Source organism: Aphelocoma coerulescens, chromosome 1A (genome assembly GCF_041296385.1).
Source record: "Aphelocoma coerulescens isolate FSJ_1873_10779 chromosome 1A, UR_Acoe_1.0, whole genome shotgun sequence".
Taxonomy (NCBI): Eukaryota; Metazoa; Chordata; class Aves; order Passeriformes; family Corvidae; genus Aphelocoma; species Aphelocoma coerulescens.
The window spans coordinates 78,214,672-78,240,002 of record NC_091014.1 but is presented as its reverse complement, the minus strand read 5'-3'; the positions used below and the strand labels follow the sequence as shown (position 1 = coordinate 78,240,002).

Genomic DNA, 25,331 nt, shown 5'->3' with positions numbered 1-25,331 from the left:
CCCCTTCTGCCAGGCAAAGACACAGGTAAATAAAAAGCCACAACAGCACATCTAAGAATTCAGCAAATTTGTGCCTCATCCATTTAGTAGGGAAGAGAAAAATGTAACCAGCTGAGAGTATTCCACCTCTGGGCTCTTCCCATTTAAACTGGGGGGCTGCTGTGGGGGAATAACCCCAATGGCTTCCTAGTTTTTGTGAGTCCAAATCCAGACCTTAAATGGAGAACCTGGTAAAATCTGCTATTCCTTGCCTCATCCATCCCATCATCTCTGTCCTTGTTTGCAGATCATCAACCTTTTTGTAGCTGTTATAATGGATAACTTCGATTACCTGACACGGGACTGGTCCATTTTAGGACCACACCACCTGGATGAGTTTAAAAGGATCTGGGCAGAGTATGACCCTGAAGCTAAGTAAGTAACCCAGCCTGGATATCAGAGCTCCTCGGGAGAACAGGCCCATTATTTTCTGTGCTCTAGAGCCAGTGCAGTAAGTGCCATGTTCCTCCTGCAGGAACTGTTGGGGTTTGTTAGGGGGTTTTGTACAAAACTCCTAAAATAGGTATCACCACAAGGCACTGCTGGTGAATCCATAAGCCCATAGTGCAAAGACACTCACAGAAATCTCAGCATTTAGGCTGCACTCTTACCTGTCGGGCCATTGCTTTACTTTCTGTCAGGGAGAGATACAGACTTGGTGAGGGGCAGCAGGAGATTGAGAAAAGGAGATGAGAGGGTTGGTTTATTGTTGTATTTGTTTGGGATATTGAGCTGTGACTCTTCTGCTTGACTTTGAACTCACAGCAGAGCTGCTGTGCTCAAATCTCTGGTTTTGTCATACCTCATATATGCCCATCACAACCTGTGCATTCACACGGCTGCATTACGTTGTCTGCAGGGTTGTTCACAACAGCAGACTTGCAGGGATTTAAAGTTACACTAGAACAACTCACATGAGGGCTTAACTGACATTCAGTATTATATGCTCTGTTTGACACATGCTTAGGCTTAAAGTGCATTTAGATCCCTGTGGCATGACTGTACAGTTGACAATTGTAATTGCAAAGCCCCCTTCATAATGCAGAAGCATAATGCAAAAGAGATTTGGGTGTAAACTAAAAGCAGATCTCTTTAGGAGACATAGTGTCAAGATTAATCTGGGCTCAGGTTCTGCCATATGTAAGGTCGTGAGTGATACATAAATTTAAACACTCCTTCCCATTCATGGTGACTTCCTGTGGGGGGATTTTTAATATGGATGGAGAATAAGCACAGACTTCTAATAAATACACCATTTAACATCTGTTAACAAAACAGATGCTACTATTTGTGCTTGTTTGAAGGCAAGACTGCAGTGGCTGGAGCCATATAATAGATAGCCACTCAGTTCAGATGACATCCTGTTCCTCCCAGTTCATAAATGGGAAGCTCTTTTATTCCTCTTCCCCATCCATCTCCCATGCCCCTCCTCTGGCTCTGATAGAGCCTCCCTCCATGAGAGAATTCTTCTTTCGAGATGCCATTTACCAAACTTAAGAGAAACCCAACTGCTACTGTGGAGGAAGTTCAGTACTTTGTTTTGTGCTCACTCTAGTGACAGCCCAAAGCATAAACAAGTATTAAAAGACAGTGGCTTGGGGCTATCTACGTGGGAGGTAAACCACAAGGAAAAAACCAGACCCTTTGCACCTCTCTGCCTGCTATAGGTCTCAGACCAACAACTAAATAAGCAGATACTTATTCTGAGCAGGTCAGTAATGGGGGGACCACCCCAAATTGTCTGTTCATGCACTAAGAAACTGCAACATTGAAAAGGCTGAGGTCAGTTCTTGCAAGTATTGACTCAAGTATGAGTGACAACTGGGATTTCTGCACTAGTAGAAGTTAAGTGAGTGCTGGGCAAATCCTGCAGAAGGCACCAAATGCAAGAGGCCTGAAATAGTACTTTAAGCTATGCCTGGGCTACAGGGAGCAGCAGCATGAGGCTGGAGAGATCTTAGTGGCCCTTTTAGCTGTAGGTGCACTCTGCAGGCAGGCCAGCAGGTCAGGCTGCAGCCCTCACTGTGCTTTCTTCTCTAGGGGCCGGATCAAACACTTGGATGTGGTGACGCTGCTCCGGCGGATCCAGCCCCCGCTGGGCTTCGGGAAGCTCTGCCCTCACCGCGTGGCTTGCAAAGTAAGGGACTCTGCGGCTCGGGGGAGGCTGGGCTCACAGCAGCTAAACCAGAGAGTCTGTCAGAGAATGCAGAGAACTTTGCCTTGAAAGGCACCTTAAAGACCATCTGATTCCAACCCCCATGCTGTGGGCAGGGCTGCCTCCCACCAGACCAGTTGTTTTACACTGAACAACCTGCAGTGGCATTTTCCAGCTGACCCTGCCTCACTCACTGGCACATCCCAGCTGGGCACATCCCAGCTCGCTGCCCACCAGGCAGAGCCAGCAACAGCATGTGTCTGTGGGCCAGTTTGGCCAAATTCAGAAATATGTCCTCTGAGAGAAGGCAGGTCACCACCCCTCCCCCACCAGGTTCGGGAAAAATAAATTTTCTTCAAAGGAAAGTGAAAGAGATAAAAGCTATTTATTTAACAAACACACGGGGAAAGGAAAATAATGCTAAATAATAAAATCTCTCGCTGTGGAGGAAAAACCTGGGAAAGTGTTCGAGTCCTCCCTTTGGTCTCCTCGGAGCTGGGGCTTGGGCCAGGGTCAGGCCCTCTGTGCTCAGTGGAAAGTCCTCCCAATGTGCTCTGATATTGAAGCAGTCCAGTGGAAAAGGGAGAAAATCCGAAATACCAGGGAAGGGAAAAAAAATTCAACTCTCAGCCTCTCTCCGGAGAAAAAGAAGCTGAAACTGGCCAAAAACTGACCTGGGAGCAGCAAGCCGGGTGCCTCCTCCCTACCCTGCCACAGCTGGGAAAAAAAAGTCACTATCTCTGTGTGACCTTGAACAAGCTGCAAAGTGCTTTGAAAAAGTTTTGCTCAGTTTTTTCCTTCCCCCTCTCAGGCTCAGCTGAGAGGCATAGAAAGGCACAAGAGCTAATTTCTGAGCATAGGGCAGCGATATGGGATACACATCATAAAGTCACCCCAAGACAATCTGAACAACCCCTGGGCTGCCCTGTGCCTCTCACCAGCTCCTCTGGGCTGCAGCCACCCAGTGGAGGGCTGGAGGGTCACCAGCAGGTGGGTTGTGCACTAGCCAGGGCCATCAGCCCTCTGTCTGGTTAGGAGAGCACACCTGTGCTAAACACAGCTCTCAAGCACCAAGAACACACATCTGCTTGTACTGCTAAACACCCATTTCGAGAGAGATTAGGGCAGATAGAAATAACAGGGCATTCTCATTGTGTAACGAAATCCACAAGCCACAGATATTCACATAAGAGCCACGGCAGGTCTGGAGGGCATCATGAGGACATGAGGAGGAGCGTGCTTCAGTCCATGCGTGGCAGTGTGATTGTTGTCTTTCTTCTCTTCATCCCACAGCGCCTTGTCTCCATGAATATGCCACTGAACAGTGATGGGACTGTCATGTTCAATGCCACTCTCTTTGCATTGGTCAGAACAGCACTGAGGATCAAGACAGAAGGTGAGAAGTTTGCTGACTGCAAGGGTACAAAGGTAGCAGAGTGGTTCTCGTGCCAAGGTGTCCTGAGCAGGAATAAACCAACAGGGACATCTTGTGTAAAATGATCCATATTACTCATATGCAGCACATGGGACAAAAAGCTACGTAAAGAGGTTTGGAGGAATAATATCTTCTAGGGAGAGCACAGTGTTTCCCACTACCTAGGAAGCCAGTGCTTCCTATAGTATCATCTCAAATTATTGATCATATTCTTCACAGTGATCTGAGATCTAAAGTTTTAGATCAATGTCTGCTCACACAGCAATTAGGAGAAGGACAAAGGGCAAAAAAGCCTCTTCTTTGTACCCTGTCTGCAGAGCTGAGCCACTTTTTGACTGCTGTTGCCACTGATCTTCCAGTCCAAGAGAGAAAAAAAGAGCTTGGACTCGAGAGTCTGATCTCACAAAAACTCCTCCTGTGCTTCCACTAGCATGAATTAACATTACATTGTAGTAACAGTGGTGCTGTAAAGACAAATGAGAAGTAAAGGGACTGATAATGGCTTTGCATAGACAGCAGGTATATTTGAGGAAAGCAGACAAGATTTGGGGCTCAGCTTGTCCTCTTTGTTGCACTCTGTCACCTGCTGTAATGAAAGCTATTGGTCCCGAGTCAAAATCTGGCTTCATGCATTAATGAGATGCATTAAAAAGAGCGTGGAGGTCTGTGATTCACAGCTAAACACCTCTGCCTCAGGAGTGGCTGCATTGCATTTCAGGCATGGGGAAGCAGAGACCAGCAGAACTCTACCTTACTGTGCCAGCTGTACACAGCTGAGCCAAAAAACAGTGGCAAAACGAAAAAATTATATTAAGGCTTTGAAAGTTGTGCTAAACAGAATTTGACTGCAGCTCAAGAGACTCTCCCGAGGAAAAGCCACCCACAATCCCTGTAAGACATCCTGTGTCTTATGAAAGAGAGACCCAAAAAGGACTCAATTTTCTTGTCTGTCTGAGTCTCAAACTCTCAGAGTCATTGCCAGTGAACTCCTGGGAAACCATCTAAAGCCTCAAACTGCTTTCTTTCTTGCTGTAGCAGGATCTTTCAAGTGGTCAGAGCAGGAGTTTGGAAATAGCCCTCCTGAGTCAGATTTCTGCCTTTGATGCTGTCCATGTGTTGCATCCTCAGCAGGTTACTCAGTGTCCCTATCTTCACTGCATCCTGTTACAGGAGCTACTGCCGTGCAGAGCCTTGTGCAACACCCTCAGCAGCCTTAGTGCTGGGGAGAAATAAGAAAAACTGCAGGAACAGCACCTTTAGGAGGACAAGATACTGGTTTCAGACACCTAGAGAGAGAAGAGAGGGGTTTGAATGTACATAAATCAAGAAATAAAATTGAAGGTGACCCATTTGAGAGGAAATGGGTATCTAGAAGGAAAGTCACCTCCCTACCCAGAGATGACTATGCATATTTAGAAGAAAGCCTCTTGCTGTGAGGGAGCTTTAGGAATGCTCTGAGCATCTCTTGGCCCAAAACTTTCCACTCCTGAAAACACTCTGATATTTACCTCCTGAGACTGCCATGCCAGACATTAAATTGCTCCTCTGCAGGGTCTGCATAATTCCTGTCTCTGATGATTTTCACCCTGCAGGTAACCTGGAGCAAGCCAACGAAGAGCTGAGAGCAATAATTAAGAAAATCTGGAAGCGCACCAGTATGAAGCTGCTGGACCAGGTGGTGCCTCCTGCAGGTGGTGAGTGCAGGGCCTTGTCCCTGTCTCTGAATCTCTCTGATTTTTTCCCCCACCTGTCATGTCCTACTGCACCTTGTGATCATCAGGTGGAGTATGGGGGACGGGCTTTCTTCTACAAGCTATCTGTATTTCATCAGGCTGAGATCAGTTCTATACTAACATGAATGTCCTGTTTGTACTGCTGAGAAATCAGGGAAAGAAGAAAATGTGCATAAATAGGAGTTGGTGCATAGGCATCCTGTGTGGCATTCACTGACTTTCCAGGTGGCCCCATGGGCACAAAACAGCACTTGGCAGGTGGCCAACAGGTGCAGCCAGGTCCTGAGCCTTGCTCAACCTGCTCTGAAGTCAGTGGACCATGTCTTCTAAAATTTCCAGTGGCTTTGCAGAAGGGAGGAGAGCTACCTGGAGAAAACGGTAGTGCCCATTTTGGCTGACTGACAGTTTTTATTGAGTGGGAACACAGCTGTGACCACATTTCAGGGGAGAAATGATCTTCTCTGTTCATTCACACCCATGTTTAGGCACAAAGGGACAGAATTCCAGTGCAGGGAAGGGTCAGATCAGGCCTGGGATGGCTGATCAGTCAGATGCTGTTGGTGAGCCCAGCCTGTGAATAAGTCTGACCCCAGGCTGTCACAAGACAGCAGCATGTGTTGACCCAGACTGGGAGGCTGCTGCTATAACAAGTTCCTTTGTGGTTAACCAACACCAGAGACTGCAAAGGTTAGATGTACTCCCACTACAGGGGTTCTCTGCCTGCAGAGCCAGTCTGCCCAAATGCCACCTGCACCTCTCCTCCTGACTATTTGCAGCAAGCTCTGGCTGTGGAGCAATCCCTTCCTTCAGCCCCGCATCCTGATGCCATAAAAAGCAGAGATGGACTGCAGTGCCCAGTGTTTCTGCGAGGCTCACGTGAGCACATCCACTGCTAAAATCAGCTGCTTATTGAATTTGTTGCTTTAACCCCCCTTTGCAGATGACGAGGTGACCGTCGGGAAGTTCTACGCCACTTTCTTGATCCAGGAGTATTTCCGGAAGTTCAAGAAACGTAAAGAGCAGGGGCTGGTGGGGAAGCCCTCCCAGCGCAATGCGCTGTCCTTACAGGTGACAAGCGGGCCCCGAGTGGACAGGGGTGGTACAGTAGAGACAGGTGGCCCCACTTCCCTCTTAACCTTTCTGGGGGTTGCAATGGGCTATCCCTACTGCAAAGGAGCTCACAGACTCCTTGAATTATCACACCAATCCTTTTGGATAAATACCTGTGTACCATGGGCTCACAATCCCTTAGCTCTGGAAATGGAAGGCACAGGTGAGGTGTAATCACAGTTTATCAATCTGCCAGTAATACTTGAAATTTGGGATCCTTTTAGAGAACTGGTATGAAATGTCCTACAGACATTTGCTTACTCCTACATACATTTGACCCATTCTGAGGAGTCTGCATGTTGCCAGGAGGCAAAATCACTTAAAAAGCAAAAAGCAGACCTGGATGCCAAGGCCACCTAATGGACAAGGCATCAGACTGTAAGGACTGGGATCTGTTCCCCACTGTGATACATGTTCACTCAGTAGACTACCAGTCTGTGTGACAGAAAGAGAAAGCCCCATTAACTGTACAAGCAGTACTATTTATGTCCCTTGAGGGTACATTGAGGAAAAAGGGTGACTCTGGAGTTTCAGCAAGCTGAAAAGTGCTGTGATGTGGGCACAAACACAGAATGAGGCCTCGGTACACCCACAGCTTACCACCCTAGATGGACTCTTTGGAACAGACTACAGTCAGTGAGGGGTTTGAGGACTCTCCAGGTCAAGATGCCAGAAGCTTAGTTATTAAATCCATATTTAAGCTGCTATTAAAAAAAAGAGATTTTCAGAGGCACACGGTTCAACTGGAACTGTGGCTGCTCTAGAGCTTCTGGTTGTGGATCTGAGAACCCAGAGTTGAAAGCACAACACCAAGAGCTGCTTAGACAAGCCTGTGGATTTACATCTGTGTCCTGTTGTGATGAAGCCAGGGACTAGCAACAAACATTCCTTGGTTTGTATTGCTAGGAGTTTCTCTCTCTCTAAGGTGGAGATGAAAGTACAGAATTTGTTGATGTTCTAGGAGCTGGGGGTGCTATGCTAAGTGAAAGGGCTCCACAGTGTTTAGGGAGAAATGGCAATGCTGTTATCTCTCCTGTGCCCACTCGGAGATATGAAGCTCTATAGTTTGCTGTTTTGCAGGCTGGGCTGCGCACACTCCACGACATAGGGCCGGAGATCCGACGAGCAATCTCTGGAGACCTGACAGCTGAAGAAGAGCTGGACAAGGCCATGAAAGAAGCTGTTTCTGCTGCCTCTGAAGATGATATCTTCCGGGTAGGTTCTGAACAAGTTTGTGAGCTGAGGCTGAGTTCAGAGTGCTACATTCTCTTTTGTGTATTCTGCATTTCAGCTGGGCCCTCCTTGTTTTGTAGATCTTACTAGAAAACAGTGGTGGACCTAGGTCCTACGTGAAAGGTCCTAAGGTCTTGGCACAATTTTATCCCAATTCCTTCTCTCTCTCTCTCAAGGGAAACTTCTCACTGGAAGATTCCCTCATGAAACCTAAATTAAAGAACAGATCAGTGCAGCCATCTTGCAATCTGCAGAGCAGCAGCCAGGCACACTTCAGTGTTTTGTTCACGCCTTTCAGTGGCACTGGTAGCATCCTTCCAAAAAGTGCACTAGAACCCAATAGAGCTCCTATGGCAAGAGAAAATTTTCTGAGCTACTTAGCTAAATCTTTTCTTTCTTATTTCATTCCTGTTTCTTGTAATTGTTTCCTCTGGTAACTTTTCCTCTCCTTTGGAATTCTCCTCCTTTCTTTACAGAAAGATGCTGTCAGTCCCTCATTACTCACCATCTAAACAGTACATAACTGGCTCATTAAATTTCTCTTCATTTCTTCCTCCAGGTGATTAATAGCTTCTGGTGCTCTTCTCAAATTCCCTCTCATGTCTAAATGTTCCTTTGCAACTGCACTGGGAAAACCAGACAGCAGCTACCTGGTCCTTGCATCCATACTGCATCCTGGACTCCCAGGACTGGTGGGAGGTGTAGAGACATACATTCACCTGCCAGTCCTCTGGAATCCCAGCCTGTGTGTACCTAGTCCGTGACAGAGAAGTCCACACACTGCCTGCTGGAAGAGGGAGCACCAGTGCCACCATGCTCACTTTGCTCCTCACTTTTTTTCCCTCAAGAACAGTCTAAGCATGAAAACACCTGGGCCCTTGCACATCTCACTAACAAAGGAAAAATCCTTTCTGTTTCTCTGACAGAGAGCTGGAGGCTTGTTTGGAAACCATGTGAGCTATTACCAAAGTGACGGCAGGAGTGGCTTCCCCCAGACATTCACCACCCAGAGACCTTTGCACATCAATAAGTCTGGCAACAACCACGGAGATACCGAGTCTCCATCTCACGAGAAGCTGGTGGACTCCACCTTCACTCCCAGCAGCTACTCATCTTCAGGCTCCAATGCCAACATCAACAATGCCAACAACACTGCCCTGTGTCGCTTCCCCAGCCCGCCCAGCTACCCCAGCACTGTCAGCACAGTGGAAGGCCATGGCACCCCCTTGTCACCCACCATATGTGTGCAGGAGGCTCCTTGGAAACTCCCATCCAAAAGGTAAGTTTCGGAGCACAGAGGGAGCCAAGGGAGCAGGTGTTGGAAGGTGCATGCAAACACCAGAGCACTGCTGCCGAGCTGAAGTCACTCCCAGACATTGCCCAGCCTGCAGCCTGGATTGAGCCTTCTGGTTCTCCATCTGTGCCAAAGCCCACAGCGCAACAGATACGCACCGATCGGCCACTGCACAGCACCAGCACCCTTCCTGACCAACACACTCGGTTTCTTTGGGCTTTATCAGGAAGGAACCTTTGTAAGATCCAAACCCTCCTTCACCACAGGGAGGTGTTTTATCAACTGGTAGCTCAAGGAGACTGCTCTTCATGTCTTAATCACCCGACAGGGAGCTTTGTTGAAGTCAGTGGGTTTTCATTCAGCAGGTCGCATCCCTACAGAAGTCACCGAAGACATTCTGGGAGCAGGGAGGCAAGGTTTTCAGAAACAAAGCAAAGAAAATCCCCTTCTCTGGACAGGCTCTCTACACACAGATGACTAATACAAAAGGAATATCATTTTTCTCAGTGGGAGATTTTTTTTAATACTTTCAGAAACAGCAGGAAGGAGATGGATTTTTTTTCAGTGCAGAGAGTGAGCAGTGTGAAAAGGTGGACAAATGCTGCCCCCAGAAAGGACAGAATAGAACAATAAGACAGAGGAACTTCAGTGGGTGCAGAATTGCCCAAGTGAAGAGTCACGTGGCTTTTCTATTTCGTGCCTTCCTGAGGGAGGCCACAGGAGCTGCACAACTTGTGTTACCATCTGCCCTCCTCCTTGCTGACTTGTGCTGGTGTGACACTGCTAACGTGGTGTTCTTTTCTCTCCTTGCTTCCCTGGGCACGTTCCTTGAATTAGGACACATTACTACGAGACCCTGGGACGGTACGTGTTCTCCATAACCCTCTAATGCTGGCTGGGTAAAACACCCCCACTGTTCATCCTACTCAAACTCCAAATTCCCATTAATGCTGAACATGAGCTCTCCTTTTTGGTGTCAGTAGGGCTGAAATAGAGATACTGATCACCATGACAGCTCCAGAAAATGCTCCCAGCTTGGGGCAAGTAGTGGTTCATGTTCTGGCTGTTTTCTAGATCCGGGGTTTTTTAGAGATTCTAGCTGGGCTCACACACCTACACATTCTCTGATCACTGCATAGTGAAGTACACCCTGGCATGTTCATACAAAAATTCTGTATGTTTTTGGCTAAACACAGACTGTTGAGCAGGAGGAGATGTCAGGTACGGATTTTTTTCCCCTCTGCACCTTAGCAGTTTTACTGGCCTCTCATTTCAGAGGAAGGCCACTGCAGCACTGCCCTACAGGCTCTCTTATACAATGCATACCCACACTTCTCGCAGTGGTTTTTGCTTTAACCAGATGAGGTTAATGTTGCCTCTCCAGTCCCTAAAAGATGAAAAAAAAAAAAAATGCCACCCTGCTCTCTTCTGCAAATACTAGTAAGAAACTGAAATTGTTTCCAATACCTCCATGTCCATACCTCAAAGATTCGAGCTACCTCCAGATTTTACTTTACTCCTCAGAAAACACAAAGTCCAAATGAAGGGAAATACGGGTGCTGAAATGTGAAACAGAGGGACAGAGGAGGCAAACAGGGAATGAAGGGCTGGCACACCTAAGGCTCTGAACAGAACCTATTGAATTCAGTAGAAGCACTCTGCAGTTGAAAAAAGGGACGAAAGGTGGAAAAGCCAGCAAGGAAGAGAACATGACCAGGAGGCAGAGGGCAGAGCTGGTGCAGAGTGAGGGATTTGGGGAGGCAAAGGCCACACATCACAGAGATGAGAAGGTTACTGTGAGTGGCCAGGGGGCTTCTCTGAAATCCATAACCAAGTTTTTTGCAACAAGGGAAAAAGCCTATTGCTGAGAGCCTATCTCAGATTTTACTGTGAGTTCAGTGAGGTGTATCTTCGGAAACGTGGTCAGTGTGATGTGCACATTAATAGAGTATGGGTAGTCACAACAAAATACATGTACAGTGTTGTTCAGCATCGGTTTCAGAAACTCATCCTGTGAAAGAGGACACAGACAAAGGTTGTTGCCTTGTATTTGTGAACTCTGTAGCTCTGCTCAGTCATTGATTTTTCTATGATGGCTCTTCAGCATTATAATAAACAGAGACAGATGGAGCCTGTCATTCTTGTCTTTGTAACAGGTTGTCTTTACCATCTCCATATCTTGACTTGTCTTTTTTGCTCATTAGCTCCAGTTCCAGAGACAGCCAGCTGGCAATTGTTTGCCAAGAGGAAGTGTCTCAGGATGAGACTTATGACGAAAATTTGAATGAAGACATTGAGTACTGTAGTGAACCAAGTCTGCTCTCTACCGAAATGTGAGCTTTGCAGCTTTAGTCAGGGTGTTTGGGTGGTTCTTTAATTAAGGGGGAGAGGTGGGAAGAGGTGACTTTTTCTATAAAAGTTTCAATTTATGGGGGAAGGTCAGAAAATTTGAGTCAGACAACTCAAATATCAGAAAATATTTTTTTAAAAAAATGCAGTTCAGCCCTAGAAGTAATATTGAAAAGGGTATCTTTCACCTAGGATTCTCCTTCTCTGAATGAGACATCTGGATCTGCAGGGCCTCCCCCACATTCCCTTCTACCTCCTGATGTTCCCAGACCTCATTTTCAGAGGGTTCTCTGTATCACAGTCTCTTGTTACTGCTCCTGGACCAGTAACAGTTTGAAGCTAGCTCGCTCTTGCATCCCTTTGCTAGCATGATCTTCCTGGCCTCCTTGCTGGAAAAGGGCTTATTCTGCCCAATATCAGCTGCTTTTCTAATTCCCTCTGCTCTCCTTCCCAGGCTTGCATACCAAGATGATGAAAACAGACAACTCACTCCACCAGAAAACAACAAAGGAGAGGACACCCGGCACTCTCCGAAGAAGGGGTTTCTGTGCTCCTCAGCACTAGGTAACCTCCCAGCAGGGCTGGGCTGGGTTTCTTCTGCCTTGGTGAAGTTCCCACATCTCCCTGCAGGAATCCCAGCCTGTGTGGGCACGGGTGCAGCTGTTTGCTGCATTCAGCTCGTGAGACCAGGAATCCCAAGGTGTGCAGACAATCCTGATCAGGCACATGGCTCTGCTGGCTTCACACTCAGTCAGCAGATGAACCTGTGGCTGTTTGGACAGTCCCTGTGATCTGTTTGATTAAGCCTGCCTGTGAATTAGGGCCGTTTATTTGAGATCTGTAGACTCTCCAAACAATCACCAGGGAGTCACCGAGTGGGTGAGCCTTGAGTCTGTGGTGCTCTGCTCTGTGTATTCAGCAAGGAGAAATGAGAGATTGTCTCCTTTGTCTGCTACCAGGAACACACTGAATGTCAGATTAAGTTAATACAACATAAATTTGCCTTCTGATCTAATTGTACCTGGAGATTTGCAAGTGCCTCACTGTCAGGTGAAACCCATGAATCACAAGGTTTTATGAAGTATCAAGAGAGTCTGTGAGAAAAGGAACTCTTTTAGGTATAACATTTTCAGCCTTTTTCTGAGTATTGGTGTCGTGAAAAAGGGCACTGAAGGGAGAAACTAAAAAGAATCATGTATATAAAATACATTTTTACAGAATAACAGTGACAGACTAGGTATGTTTAAAGTGAGGCTACTGAGTCTTCACTCAAATCCTTCAGGATGCCTCAGTGTTCTAATAACATTTACTTTATTTCAAATCTTAAAATATTAGGCAATGACAACTTTATATCTATCTGTAAGGCAGTCAGCCCTTGATACAATGCTTCACTAACTACATTCCAGTGAATATTTATACATTGATGTCATACGCATTTTACTAGTTGGGTTTTTTCTCTAGAAAGAGGAAGTACTTTTAACCTGCATTGTAACATTCATTCTCTGGGTTATAACATATTTTCTCTAACCCTGACAGGGCTTTTTCTCAACAAACCAATATTATAGATGCTTACTATTTTCAGAATTCTAATTTTCTTTCCTTTGTTAGAAAAATGTCAACAAAATCAAGAGGACCACAAAATATTTTAGTGTGCCATGTATTGAATCTTTAATATTGGATTTATTTGCCATTTTTCAGAACTAAAGCACTTGATCATAAACATACTTTTCAGTAGTTTTTAATTCCTCATTGGGAGTACCTTTCTCATATTTAGAGAAGTTTAATTTTATAGCAAGTAAACAATGTGACAGTTTCAACAGTTCCCTCTAAAATTTTTTTTTCTTCCTTCCAAATTCTGAAGATGCTTCACATCTGTCTAAGTCACCTTCCATTCACCAGTAAATTCACCACTGATTAATTCAGTTCCACTCAGCCTTGCTCTAGACACAGTCTCGTACACTGTGGTCTGTCTGGCAGCTGAGGGACACAGATCACATGCAAGCAGGGCGCCAGTGTCACCTGAGCAGTGTCTGCGTGTTGTGTACAGCCAGCACAGCACCAGAGCCTCAGCTGCCACCATCCCCAACCACAGAGGTCTGAGAGCACTGCCACTGCTCAGGAAGGAAATCAGCTGCATGTGTTCTAAAGGAGAAAAGTGTTCAGAACCCCACCTTGCAGCTTGCTTGGAAGGTACTGTTGATTGGGTCGTGATGCCCGAGTGCTTTCTGTAAATACATTTGCTTTGGAAAGTGTTGAGGGAAACTGGACAGAGCCTAAAGCACGTGTGTCTTTGCTGTATGTCCAGTGGGGCTGCACTAAAAGAAACTGGAAGCAGATGACCTGTGGTGTATTATGAGTGATGAACACATTGTGTGTGGTTGCTGTTTCAGGTCGAAGAGCATCTTTTCACTTAGAGTGTTTGAAAAGACAGAAAAACCAGGGCGTGGACGTCTCCCAGAAGACAGTCCTGCCTTTGCATCTGGTCCATCATCAGGTGAGTGTTAATAACCCCACAGGTGAGTGTTAATAACCACACAGCCAGCTGCAGTGCCCCCCCAGAGCATCCCAACCCACTGCTTAAAAACCATTTGGGATAGATTCTCGCCCACACCAAAGGCCCAGGTTTTAGCACTCAGGACTTCTATCATTCCCAGAATGCTACAGGAATATGTCCCTTGGAGTCAGCCACAGTTATCATTTTCTGATGCCCATGAAAGAATAAAATAAAATACTAACAAAAAGATGAAAACATCTACCCAAATTGCATGCTGCAGTGCAACTACACTGGCTTTGATGGCAGTATGCACATGAATGAGCTGTGCACAGTCTACTTTCATATTAATTAAAGGTAACCAGTAAGTGTAATTAACCATTTTAAAACATAAACTGATTACACATAATCAATCAGCTTCTTAAGCCCTTTGTAACTGTGTTCAGCAGCCTAGCAAATATATGCTTGGGCACGTACCTAGATGATTAGCCAGCTGTCAGACTCCAAAGGAGAGCTGTGTCTGTTGGTTCAATGATGCCACTTTTTGTCACCATAAAAGAAACAAGTGCAGATGGCAGTGCCAGCCTTGCAAGTGTGGCATCCTGCTCTGTGGAGTCCACCCAGGCAGGGCAGAATGGCCTTGCCACCTCTTTAGGCTGCCACGAGGGCAGAAAATGCCACACAGCAAGAATGGGAGGAGTGAGAAGTCAGAGCAGTGAGAGAGGAGTGGGCTTGAGGCTCCCTGGCTTTTCTCACCTCCACTTCCAGAGAGTTATCCTTTAATTCTTGAGCTCCAGAAAGCAGTGGTCTGCAGAGAGGTACAGCTGTGGCAGGGGCAACCAGAAAATACAGCTGTGGCAGGGACAACCTCCCTGTTGGAGGGGGGAGGATTGGTCAGGAAACAGCTTCCCACGTTCACCACAGCAGCAACAGCCCTCCCATGGCAGGCCAGGCAGAGGGAACCTGGCCCCCCAGCCCTCTCAGCCCACACAGCTGACAGAATCACCTCCCTCCAACCTCTACAAATAAAATGGAGCTACTTCACCCTTCCTCAACCCATCAGGCAGTCCTGGAGGGATGGGGCTCTGCCCACACAAGTGTCACTCAACCAGACTGAAGGGCTACCCTGACAGAGGCATCTGGCCATCAGCTGACAACACTCAGCAATGTTCACATGTTTACAAAAATGTTAACAGTGCCTAAAATAAGACCACAGAGTGGAAAGGTTGCCTCTGCTAAGCCTAATGGATTCTGTTGCTGTGAATGCTTGAAGAGGTGTTCTCATAGAATACCTGTACATCATGATATGTAAATGTATGCAGCTGAAGCTCAAAGCAATCCCACAGAGCTTCTTTCAGCTTCCTCAGAACCTTACATTTTTGATAAAACATTTTGTATGTGTTTCTGCCAACAAGCTGAAAAATTGGTTCCGTTGCCCTGCCTGACAGATCTAGGTCTCTCGTTGAAGTCCTGGCTGTTTAAGGGATGTGCTGAGGCCATCAGAGCCTGCAGGGCATGACTTATTCAGAAGAAGTTTTAAGGGCTTTCTTCCTCACTGAAATTTCATAGGAGTCTGACATCTAATTTCTGAGAAAGCCTTAGTGAACTTTCGGGTGACTAATAATTAATTCTGTTGTTTACCTGACACTGAAGCCACCAGCACAACATAGTTATCAGTTCCCAAGGACTTCAGTGGCAGATGGATTGAGCTTCACTGAACATTAGATAGCTTAAAGTGAGCTGTCAGGTTTAAATTAGTCAGTTCAGTCCCACTGTGCTCCATGGAGGGAAGGAGCATCACCAAAAGGCAAGTTTAAGTCTTGTGTAAATCATGTCTTTGAGGCAGCGTTTTCAGGCAGGCATTGAAGAGAAGGGAGGCTTGCCAGTGCCTCTCTGCACAGCTAGCTTAGACTAAACACAGAGCTTCCCCATACCTGAAGCTGGGTGAGCCTAACACCAGCCTGAACACAACACAATCCACGTGCTTTTGCATTTTCTATGCGTTTATTTCATTGCTCAGCCATGAGCTGTCTGAGATGAGCTTATGACTCTGACAGTCTTGCTCATAGAACAAGGAAGCAGTCACCATCAATAAGGCATCAGATCAGCCCTGTGCAACAAGAGGCTTCCTGAGAATTTGTTATAAGAGGAGGCTGGATGACTCAGGGGTTGTGTATATGACTACAGGAAGGACTGGATGGCTGAAAGTATAATCACCAGATATTGATCCTCCCACCAACAGCAGATGCCTTAAAATCCCGTGGTGGATTTAAAGTTATTGCCAACTACACACACATCTAAAATTCACATCTGGTATCTGTAGGTACCATCAGTAGACACTTAAAACAGCAACTGGCAATAAAAGCCTGGGCTATGCGTGGTGTCAGTGGTGGGAAAATGAGCTGCTGTCTCCCCCACTAGAGAAGAGGTAATGTTTCTGGCAGTGCTGTGGGAATGGGGCTGCATCCCTCCTGGCAGTGCCGTGGGAATGGGGCTGCATCCCTCCTGGCAGTACCAGGGAAATGGGGCTGCATCCCTCCTGGCATTGCTGTGGGAATGGGGTTGCATCCCTCCTGGCAGTACCAGGGAAATGGGGCTGCATCCCTCCTGGCATTGCTGTGGGAATGGGGCTGCATCCCTCCTGGCAGTACCAGGGAAATGGGGCTGCATCCCTCCTGGCATTGCTGTGGGAATGGGGCTGCATCCCTCCTGGCAGTACCAGGGAAATGGGGCTGCATCCCTCCTGGCAGTGCTGTGGGAATGGGGCTGCATCCCTCCTGCCAGTACCAGGGAAATGGGGCTGCATCCCTCCTGGCAGTGCCGTGGGAATGGGGCTGCATCCCTCCTGGCAGTACCAGGGAAATGGGGCTGCATCCCTCCTGGCAGTGCTGTGGGAATGGGGCTGCATCCCTCCTGGCAGTACCAGGGAAATGGGGCTGCATCCCTCCTGGCACTGCTGTGGGAATGGGGCTGCATCCCTCCTGGCAGTGCTGTGGGAATGGGGCTGCATCCTTCCTGGCAGTGCCCTGGGAATGGGGCTGCATCCCTCCTGGCAGTACCAGGGGAATGGGGCTGCATCCCTCCTGGCAGTGCCGTGGCTCCCAGGCTGAAGAGCTGCAGCTCTGAAAGTTTCCAATCCAGTGCTTGGCACTAGCACAGGGTACACCATTCAAAGGAAAGCTTGCAAAAATGAGTTTGCAGCACACATCTAAACCCTTCAAGGAGTTGGCAGCTGTTTTCACAAGCCTCGAGACTCTCCAGACCTTTCTCGGATGGTTTCTTCAGCACCTCCTTGTTCCAGCCCTGCAAGCTCTAACTCGCCTTTCCTTCTCTGTCCACAGGCATTAGCAGTGGCCGGCCTGAGTCCCCTGCTCCAGCGAAGCCATTCCCCCACCATGTTCTCTCGGCTGTGTGCTACGCCCCCGGCCACGCCCTGCAACCGGGGCTGGCCGCAACAGACCATCCCAACCCTGCGCCTCGACGGGGCAGAGTCCTCGGAGAAGCTCAACAGCAGCTTGCCGTCAGTCCACTGCGGCTCCCGGTACCCTGAGAGCGGCGGCAGCCCCAGGAGAGCCCGGCCGGTGTCCCTGACCGTGCCCGGCCAGACCGCAGGGAGCAGCCGGCAGCTCCACGGCAGCGCCAGCAGCCTGGTGGAAGCGGTAAGAATGCACACTCTCGAAGGACACGGTGTCCGCTAGAAACATGGCCCTCGGAAGAGCGGGGCGACAGATCCATTGCTGCCCACAGTGCCAGGAGTAGGAGAGCCCATCTCCCAGCAGGGGTGTAGCAGCAGCATGAATGGGAGAAGGAGCACAGCAGCAAAGAGGGTTGTGTTAGAGGTGTGACAGGGTTGGTGCTGCAGAGTACTAACACGTGTCTTTGTGTTCTGGTTCCCCACCTGCTTTTGAAGGTCTTGATTTCGGAAGGACTGATGCAGTTTGCTCAAGATCCAAAGTTCATTGAGGTCACCACCCAGGAGCTTGCAGACGCCTGCGACATGACGATAGAAGAGATGGAAAATGCAGCAGACAACATTCTCAATGGTAACAGCAAGCAGAGCCCCAATGGCAACCTCTTGCCTTTTGCTAACTGCAGGGACCCAGGGCAGGACAGTGCAGGAGAGGAAGAGGAAGAGGTGCAGAACCCGGATTGTAGGATAAGTCAGGAGGAGCTCAAGGACAGCAGGATTTATATCAGCAGCCTGTAGTTGCCAGGGCTGGAAGCGATGCTGGTTTTTTATTTGTTTCAATGTTCCTAATGGGTTTGTTTCAGAAGTGCCTCACTGTTCTCGTGACCTGGAGTAACCGGAACAGCGTTCTTCATTCATTTCTGTTGGGACGAGTCGCAGAGTTGGGTGGTGTAAGAAAGCTTTTCAGGAGCGGATATAACCCCAGCACGTGTCCATGAAGGAAGAGTGAGGAGGAGGAGAAGAAGAGGAGGAGAGCCAGCTCCCTCTTTTTTTCAGTCCCTGCACAAGGAACGACAGCTGCCTCTGGAGCACGAAGGGGAACCTCAGCTTCCTGCGGATGGCCCTAGCCAAAAGGACCCTGCGCCAAACGGGTGTCTTTCAACTTTGCTTGTAAAAATCATTTTGCACATATTCTGTATGAGCCTCACCGTCTCCATAAAGCCAAGGCCCTTTGATTCGGAAGGAGAGGAAGACTTCTGCTGTGGATTCCCACACGGCCACGGGGAGGAGGAAGCAGGAGAAGCCCGCGGGCGCCCGAGGCGTAACCCAGCCCTGCTGAGACTCCGGCAGCAGCCCCTGCCGGCCAATCAGAGCTCGGGCAGTTACTCGCCAGCCAATCAGAGCTCAGGCGGTCTCCTGCCGGCCAGTCAGAGCTCAGCGCGCCAACTGTGCCAGCCAATGGGAGAGCAGGCATGGCGGCGGGGCCGAGGGGCCGCCGGGCCTGTGCAGAGTTCTTCTTGTTTCGCAGTTTGGTATTTTCTTGAAAGCATGTTGCAGTTTTTATTTTGACTATTTTATTATTATTATTATTATTTTGAGGGAGAAGGGAGTGTTTACAGCATTTTGTAATCACCTACCTTTTTTGTTTTGGTTTTATTTTCACCTTTGCAGATGTTAAATTGGTTTGATCATGTTGTATTATTTAAACTGGGGGGGGGGGCTTCTCCATTGGAATTTGGTAGAAGTATAATGATAGATGAGTTTTACCAACCATTATGTACACCGAGAATTTGTAATTTTATTTACTAGTAACTGAAACCTTTTTTTTTGTTGTTGTTTTATAATTTAAAGATAGTAGGCAATGCACTTGATATAGTCTTGCACATTTGAGTGATTGATTTGGGTTCTTTTTAGTGCTAAGTGTATCTGTGAGTGTGGGAGCAACAGGAGCGAGTGTGTGCGCGTGTGTGCGTGTAAGTGCAGTTCTCCACATCCTGGTTTGAGCTGCAGGAGATCTGTATCTGGGGCCATTCGAATGCAAAAACAAACCACTGTCTCTGCTTTCGAAAAGGGAATCAGTAACTTTGCATTTTCTGTTCCACAAGATATGCAAAAACAATGCAATAATATTAATTTTAAAATAAAATTGTAAGTTGTGTTGGCATTAAAACTGTATAGAAAAAAAAAAATTACCGGGGTGGGGGGAAACAACAAACAAAAAAACAAACAAAAAAAAAACAAACCAGAAGACGTTACGCTTCGATATATTCCGTGTGATGTTTTATTGCATTGATAATGTTTCTGTTGAAGAAACCGTTATACTTGAATTCAGGTCAGTTTCAGTATTTTTCAAATATTTTTTTAAAATGAATTGCAATTGTGCCAAGCAAAGATAATGAATTGAATTAAGTTTGTTTAAAAAAAAAAAGAAAAAAAAAGAATCACTTCTTGTATATTTTGCTGCATGTCAAGTGAATCATTTCGTATTTGGAATGTGCCAAGCTTTACCTTTGAACTTTTAAGTGCTTTTTTACGTGTGGTTGGGGAAAGGGTACTATTTTTTTTTTTTTCCTTTTTTAATTTGTACAATGAACAAAGTGTACCTGGTGTAAGTAACTATTCTGCAATCCACTGACAGGTTGAACGTTACTGATTTTGCATATCTTGTGTTCATTTTCCTTCTTCCTCGCTCCCTTTTTAACGTGCACGATGACTTTATTGGTAGAGAATCTTTCTTCCAGAGACTGGGACATTTTATTCAGGCTTTGTTTTCTTTCCTTTTGCTCAGTTCCTCTAAAGGTCTCGTCCCACTCGAGGGTGGCAAGACCCTCAAGCCCATTTGGCAGATCCATCCTACACGTTCAGCTGGCACCAGCAATTCCAGGAGTGGGGAGAGAAAATCTGGCTTCAAAATTATTTTACTAAATAGCTGAACCCTGATCAATTACAGCAGGATCCTGGGATAAGAAATGCAAGAGTCAGAATAGTTGGCAAAGTAAAGTTATCTAACCCTAAAAGCAGAGGGAGGGAGCTCTGGATCTTTATTAAGAGAATTGCTGCAGTCTGGTCAAGATGTAGGTGCCAAGTGACTTTTTGATGTTCCTATGCATGGTCTCAGTCCTCTTCCCAGACTTTAGTGGATGGGTCAGATACTAAGTCACAAAACATCTGGCAGCACAGCATGTCCCAGCCATATTCCTGACTAGTAAGTGTGAAACTCTCTCGACTCTCTCACACTGACGGTTGGCCCTAACCCCTGAGAGAGGCTGAAAAAACAGGCACGTATTGTTAGATTTTATGCAACCGATTTTTGTCTAGACTACTGCTGTTTTTTCTCCCTCCTCAGGATGAGTCACAAACTTGCAGACCACTTCTGAGCTCCAAGGTGTGATCTGACTCAGAGCTAAACTTTGATTCAAATCTTGAGCTTCTGCAGATGTCCGAGAACATCCTTCATTGCATACATTGATTGCATTATTTTTGTAACGCTCTTGTTCTTCTCAGTCCTCTGGGGCATAAAGGAGAAATAGCAAAGGCTGTTTTTGACTGTACTTTTTGAACCGGCCAGTATCAGCTCAAGATACCTTGAAAAAAACCAAATACATTTAAACTAGAGAAATACGAACCCATTTGTACAAGCATCTGTCATCAAAGTCGTAACTCAAGACTTCCCTGGAGAATGTAACCAGCTGATGTGGGTCAGTCCCATCCTTCCATCCCTGGTGCCCCTATGGAGACAGGCACACAAGTGTGTCTCCCTTTGAGTTTGCTGCTGCTGGTGCTGGTGCTCCAAAGGTACTTGAAGGGGGAAATGCCCGTGCTTGGCTGTTTCTGAAAATGCCGTGTAAGGGCTCCCTAACTCATTTTCTTTCACTGCAAAGTCCATCTGACCCTCCCAATGGAAGACTCCTGAAAAACAGCGCTAACCTAAATTAGTGGTGACAATGAGCATTTTGGATGCTTGACAGCCCATCTTCTAGGATTTTTCTTGATGAGAAGGAAGATGATAGGAAGGATTGTGCCCCACGCATTCTTGGTGAAAGCTGCTACTCCCTCGGGGGTCAGAGCCTACAATGGCCAGGGGAAACCCCGCTCTCCCCTGGAAGACCCCGTAGGTGCTGCAGAGTGGAAAATGTATGACTAGCAGAGAATGCAAATGACTTTTGCAGTTTGAGGGGCAGGTGTTAAATTTAGTAATTGCTGGTGCCAGCTGTGCAAATTTCTGGGGAGGGCGGTTTTTGGTTTTTTTTTTCATTTGAGGTACTTCCAATGTGCACATTGTGACAGGCCTGAGCAAAGAGCTGCTGCCTCCTGCGAGTGAGGCAGAGTCTGGGGGACAGTGGGAAGGAGGGGGCAGGTTTAGTTCCTGGAGTGTTTCCCTGCGTATGGAAGTGGATGGTGGGTACAATCACTGTGCTGTGGATGGAAGCTTGGAAGGAACCGGTGGCTGAGAAGTGGCATGGAAGGAAAGAATGGGGAAAACCATCTGCTGTTTGCCTCTGAGCATCTCTGACTTGCTAGAGTACACTGCAGACTAAAGACGTTTCTTATAAAACAACAAACCTCCTCCTTGTATCACTCCTGCTCATTAGTCCAGACAGTACTGGCCCAGCCACATCAGGTGCATTTCTTTTTTTCTTCCTTATTTCTGTGTGGCTGACGTGATGGGAAAGCAAGTGGAACTCACGATCCAGAGCTGGAGTTTTGTTGTCCACAGACCTTTTGTGCATCATCTGCCTCTTCAGCTGGACACGGGGACAATGATGGTGTAGATGCTGCTGCTACTGCAGGGGTCCCATCTGTTTTCTTGCCCTGCCCACCACACCCCAGCACGGAGGGACAGCCAGAGAGGCGCCGTGTACAGAACCGCATCTATTTCTGCTTTGTTTTCTGACTCAGAACCCTGCCCCAGTGACTACGACAACGACGACAACAACAACAAAAAAAGGGCAAATGCATTTTTTACATTTCTTGATAATTTCCAAAGCAATGTATCATTGCTTTCTTTAGACTGACGCCAATATAACAGTTGTATGGGTCTCAGCCAGGCTCCTGTGTCTTTTCTGCCTGAGTTTCAGATTGCTGTATGAAATGTATGCGCGTTTGCACACAGACACAACCAGACGAGGTGGCGGGACCCCGAGCCCGTGGGGTTGGTCACCTGTGTCACAGATGGAGTTGGAGGCCTTGCTTCGTACGTGTAGATGAGAAACCCCAACCCACTGGTCCAGTGAGCTGAAGTGAAGCAGCCCTACTGAGACAGAACTGAGTATCCTGAGATACATCCATGGTCCTGTTGTGACTGTTCCCACAGCAGGGGCAGCAGGGGGGAGAGGAACACTGAATGGGGAATTCGGAGCACAATAATATTGAAGGAGAATCCAGTCAGGGGTTTTTGGTAACGGTGAGATTTTATCGGTTCCCATAATGAAAACTGTAGTGCATATAAAGAAAACATTCCAGGCCATCAGAAGCCCCAGTTCCCATCTTGCTAACATAAGGCTTGAGGGCACTAGAGGCCAGGGAGGTTGTATTGAGGTGAAGAATGTGGAAAACAGCACTGGGCCCTGAAAAATTTAATTGTATCTTTCCCCCATTTATTTTCTTCCTCAAAGAAGTCTAAGAAATGTAATTCTCAATAGCTGCACAGGATTTATTTTTTTCTTCTTTTGAATGTTGTGAAACTTTTAAAGTTTTATTCTGGGTGAGCAAGCCCAGGGATCCAGAAGGTTTCCAACGGGATCTCAGTTCGTGGAGCTTTTACCTCTATTCCTGCTTTGTTTCTGGAAAGCTGAAACTACTATGGCCTCGCTACTACAGCTCCCTGAGGTTGGGTGGGTGAGGGCAGAACTACAGCAACAGGTATGTCCTGTTCTGAAGACAGATTGGGCTCCAGCTGCTTTCAGTAAAGTCAGTAGCATCACACTGGAATGGAAAAAAAAACCCCTTCTTCTGATACAAACGTTAGTGTTCTAGTTAAATTCTCCATTCTTCTCCTCCCCCTTACGGGGAACTTAACACTTGAGCATAAAAAACAGGCCTTCTTTAGGGGCACAGGGCTCGACTCAGTTTCCTACATGTGGTTGTCTGCTGTCACCTGAGATACCCTACAGTATCCTCTGCCAGGTCTGCCGCAGCTGGTGGGGAGAGGCACAGCTCTGCCCCAGCCAGGGCTGGTGTCACAGCCCTCAGCCCCGGAGCGTGGCAGAGGTCTCAGGTGATGGGAGACATTTAGGCAACTTAATCAAGTCCCTTTCTAAAGGGCTAATTGAGAGGAGCAGCACCAATGACTGATGTAATGAGGGAATCTTCATTAGCATTACCAAGGGCTTAGTTAGGCAGGATCTGGAGCTTGTCTCCACACTCCCATGCTGTTGTTTTCCTAGCCCATGTCAGGCACTCTGCCTCCACTCCTGCGGCCTGAAGTTGGCAGCTCTCTGCCCTGTCCTTTCCTTAGGCCAGGGTTAGTGGCTGCATCCCAGGCCCAGTGGAGCAGGGACAGGGACAGGCCCAGGCGAGAGCAGGCGTCACTCCATTCAACCACAGATTTTTCTGCCAGCGTTCAAACAGCCCCTTTCCAAAGCTTTTTCCTGTTCGAGACAGACTCACAAACTCAGACATCATTTGTTAGCCTCATCATTCAGGTGATTAAATACCTGTGTTTTTCTGTTAGTGCTTTCCCAATTAGGCTGAAATGCTTTCAGTATTTTAAGCATCCTAAAGTCAGTCTGTTCCCATCTCAAGCACCTAGGCAGACTGGCAGCCAATACTATCTAAACATCATCAACTTTATGATTGCTCATAGAAATGATTGTTTCAAGCTTATTTAGTCTTGACAGTTTGAATGTGGGAAGATTTTGGAGGAGGAGGAGTGAGATTGTAAATATCTCTGACAAACATTGCTGCATCACACACACACAAAAAAAGGGGAGATACTTATAAAACTGCCTTAAAAATCAATTCTGAATGATGACATCTCCCTCCAAACAATTGCCGCTTGATAGAGCAAGGAATGAGTCACTTTGGGTGAATTCTGGCAAGAAGTGGTTGGAATCTAGTCCAGTTTCAGGAACGAAAGTGTAATTTAGGAGTTGATCTCTCAGTCTGAATTCACATCAGCACCAATGACTGAGCACTGCAGGATCAAAAGGGTTTAAGGTCTGGGGGTACTGTCTGTGCATGGTTTGGGTCGGGCCCAGCAAGGTACTGCGTACCGGTGTTTCCCAGTGACTTCAGGGAAGATGGGGTTCCTCAGCACCTCTTAAGTTCAGGCCCTGGAGCACCATTTCCTGCTCTGATCATCAGCTATAAATGTTGATAAATATAAGTGTTTTGCCTTCATTTGAATTGCCCAGAGCTGTAAAATGACCTCTCTCAAGTATAAATCAGTCCAGATACAAACCTCCTCTCCCACTCTTCCCTACACTCCCTGCCCACCTTCCCAGCCCTCCCTTGCACCTCCACCCAAGCCCTTCCCTGTCTCAATTCTTTACCTCCTTCCACACTTTTATATCTAGTTTTCATGAACCCACAGAAATGCTTTTGTAAATACTGCTGTACAGTTTGTAACCGTCATGTAAGCCTGTCATCAGTGCCAGAGTCCGTCTTGCCCTCTCGCACGTTTTAAAATCAACAGAAGAAAGTTAGAGCAAATGGCCCGCCAGTGAGCTATAGGGTCATCTCTGTGTGGGACAAATGTATATTCCTGTAAGATTGCATTTTTATCTAAGGAATGATGTTATTTTAAAATTGCTAATAAATTTCTAAACAATGTCCAGATTTGTTCAATATTGTAAATGGTATCAAAACTCCTTTGACATTGCTCCCTCCTCCCAGCAGTGGCTGAAAAATAAGACAGCTTCCTGCAGCCCCTTATTTCCCACTGGCAGCCCCGCTGCCACTCACAGGCTCTTGTCCCTATTTAAGGGGCTGCAGAACGGTCTTGACAGCCACAGCCTGTCCTGTTAAACAGTAACTTAGGAAATCCAACCACTCTCTGTACTGCTGTCACCACAGAAATTCTGCCCTGTCACGATGTCCAACACGTGACTCACGCGTAACCACACACTTAACATTTTCTCTA

At 47.0% G+C, this 25,331-nt stretch overlaps 1 protein-coding gene across 1 annotated transcript in view; it reads left to right on the top strand.

The window, feature by feature from the left end:
- The window catches only part of CACNA1C (calcium voltage-gated channel subunit alpha1 C), a 467,253-nt gene extending 442,232 nt beyond the window's left edge, over window positions 1-25,021 (top strand). Inside the window, exons 38-50 of the mRNA XM_069003652.1 lie at window positions 287-414; window positions 2,080-2,176; window positions 3,488-3,590; window positions 5,222-5,323; window positions 6,303-6,430; window positions 7,538-7,687; window positions 8,632-8,984; window positions 9,837-9,863; window positions 11,204-11,332; window positions 11,803-11,912; window positions 13,739-13,842; window positions 17,181-17,498; window positions 17,750-25,021. Coding sequence (XP_068859753.1) covers window positions 287-414; window positions 2,080-2,176; window positions 3,488-3,590; window positions 5,222-5,323; window positions 6,303-6,430; window positions 7,538-7,687; window positions 8,632-8,984; window positions 9,837-9,863; window positions 11,204-11,332; window positions 11,803-11,912; window positions 13,739-13,842; window positions 17,181-17,498; window positions 17,750-18,046 — 2,046 coding nt within the window. The 3' untranslated portion in view covers window positions 18,047-25,021. The remainder of the gene's footprint in view (window positions 1-286; window positions 415-2,079; window positions 2,177-3,487; window positions 3,591-5,221; window positions 5,324-6,302; window positions 6,431-7,537; window positions 7,688-8,631; window positions 8,985-9,836; window positions 9,864-11,203; window positions 11,333-11,802; window positions 11,913-13,738; window positions 13,843-17,180; window positions 17,499-17,749) is intronic.
- Window positions 25,022-25,331: the final 310 nt, after the last annotated feature.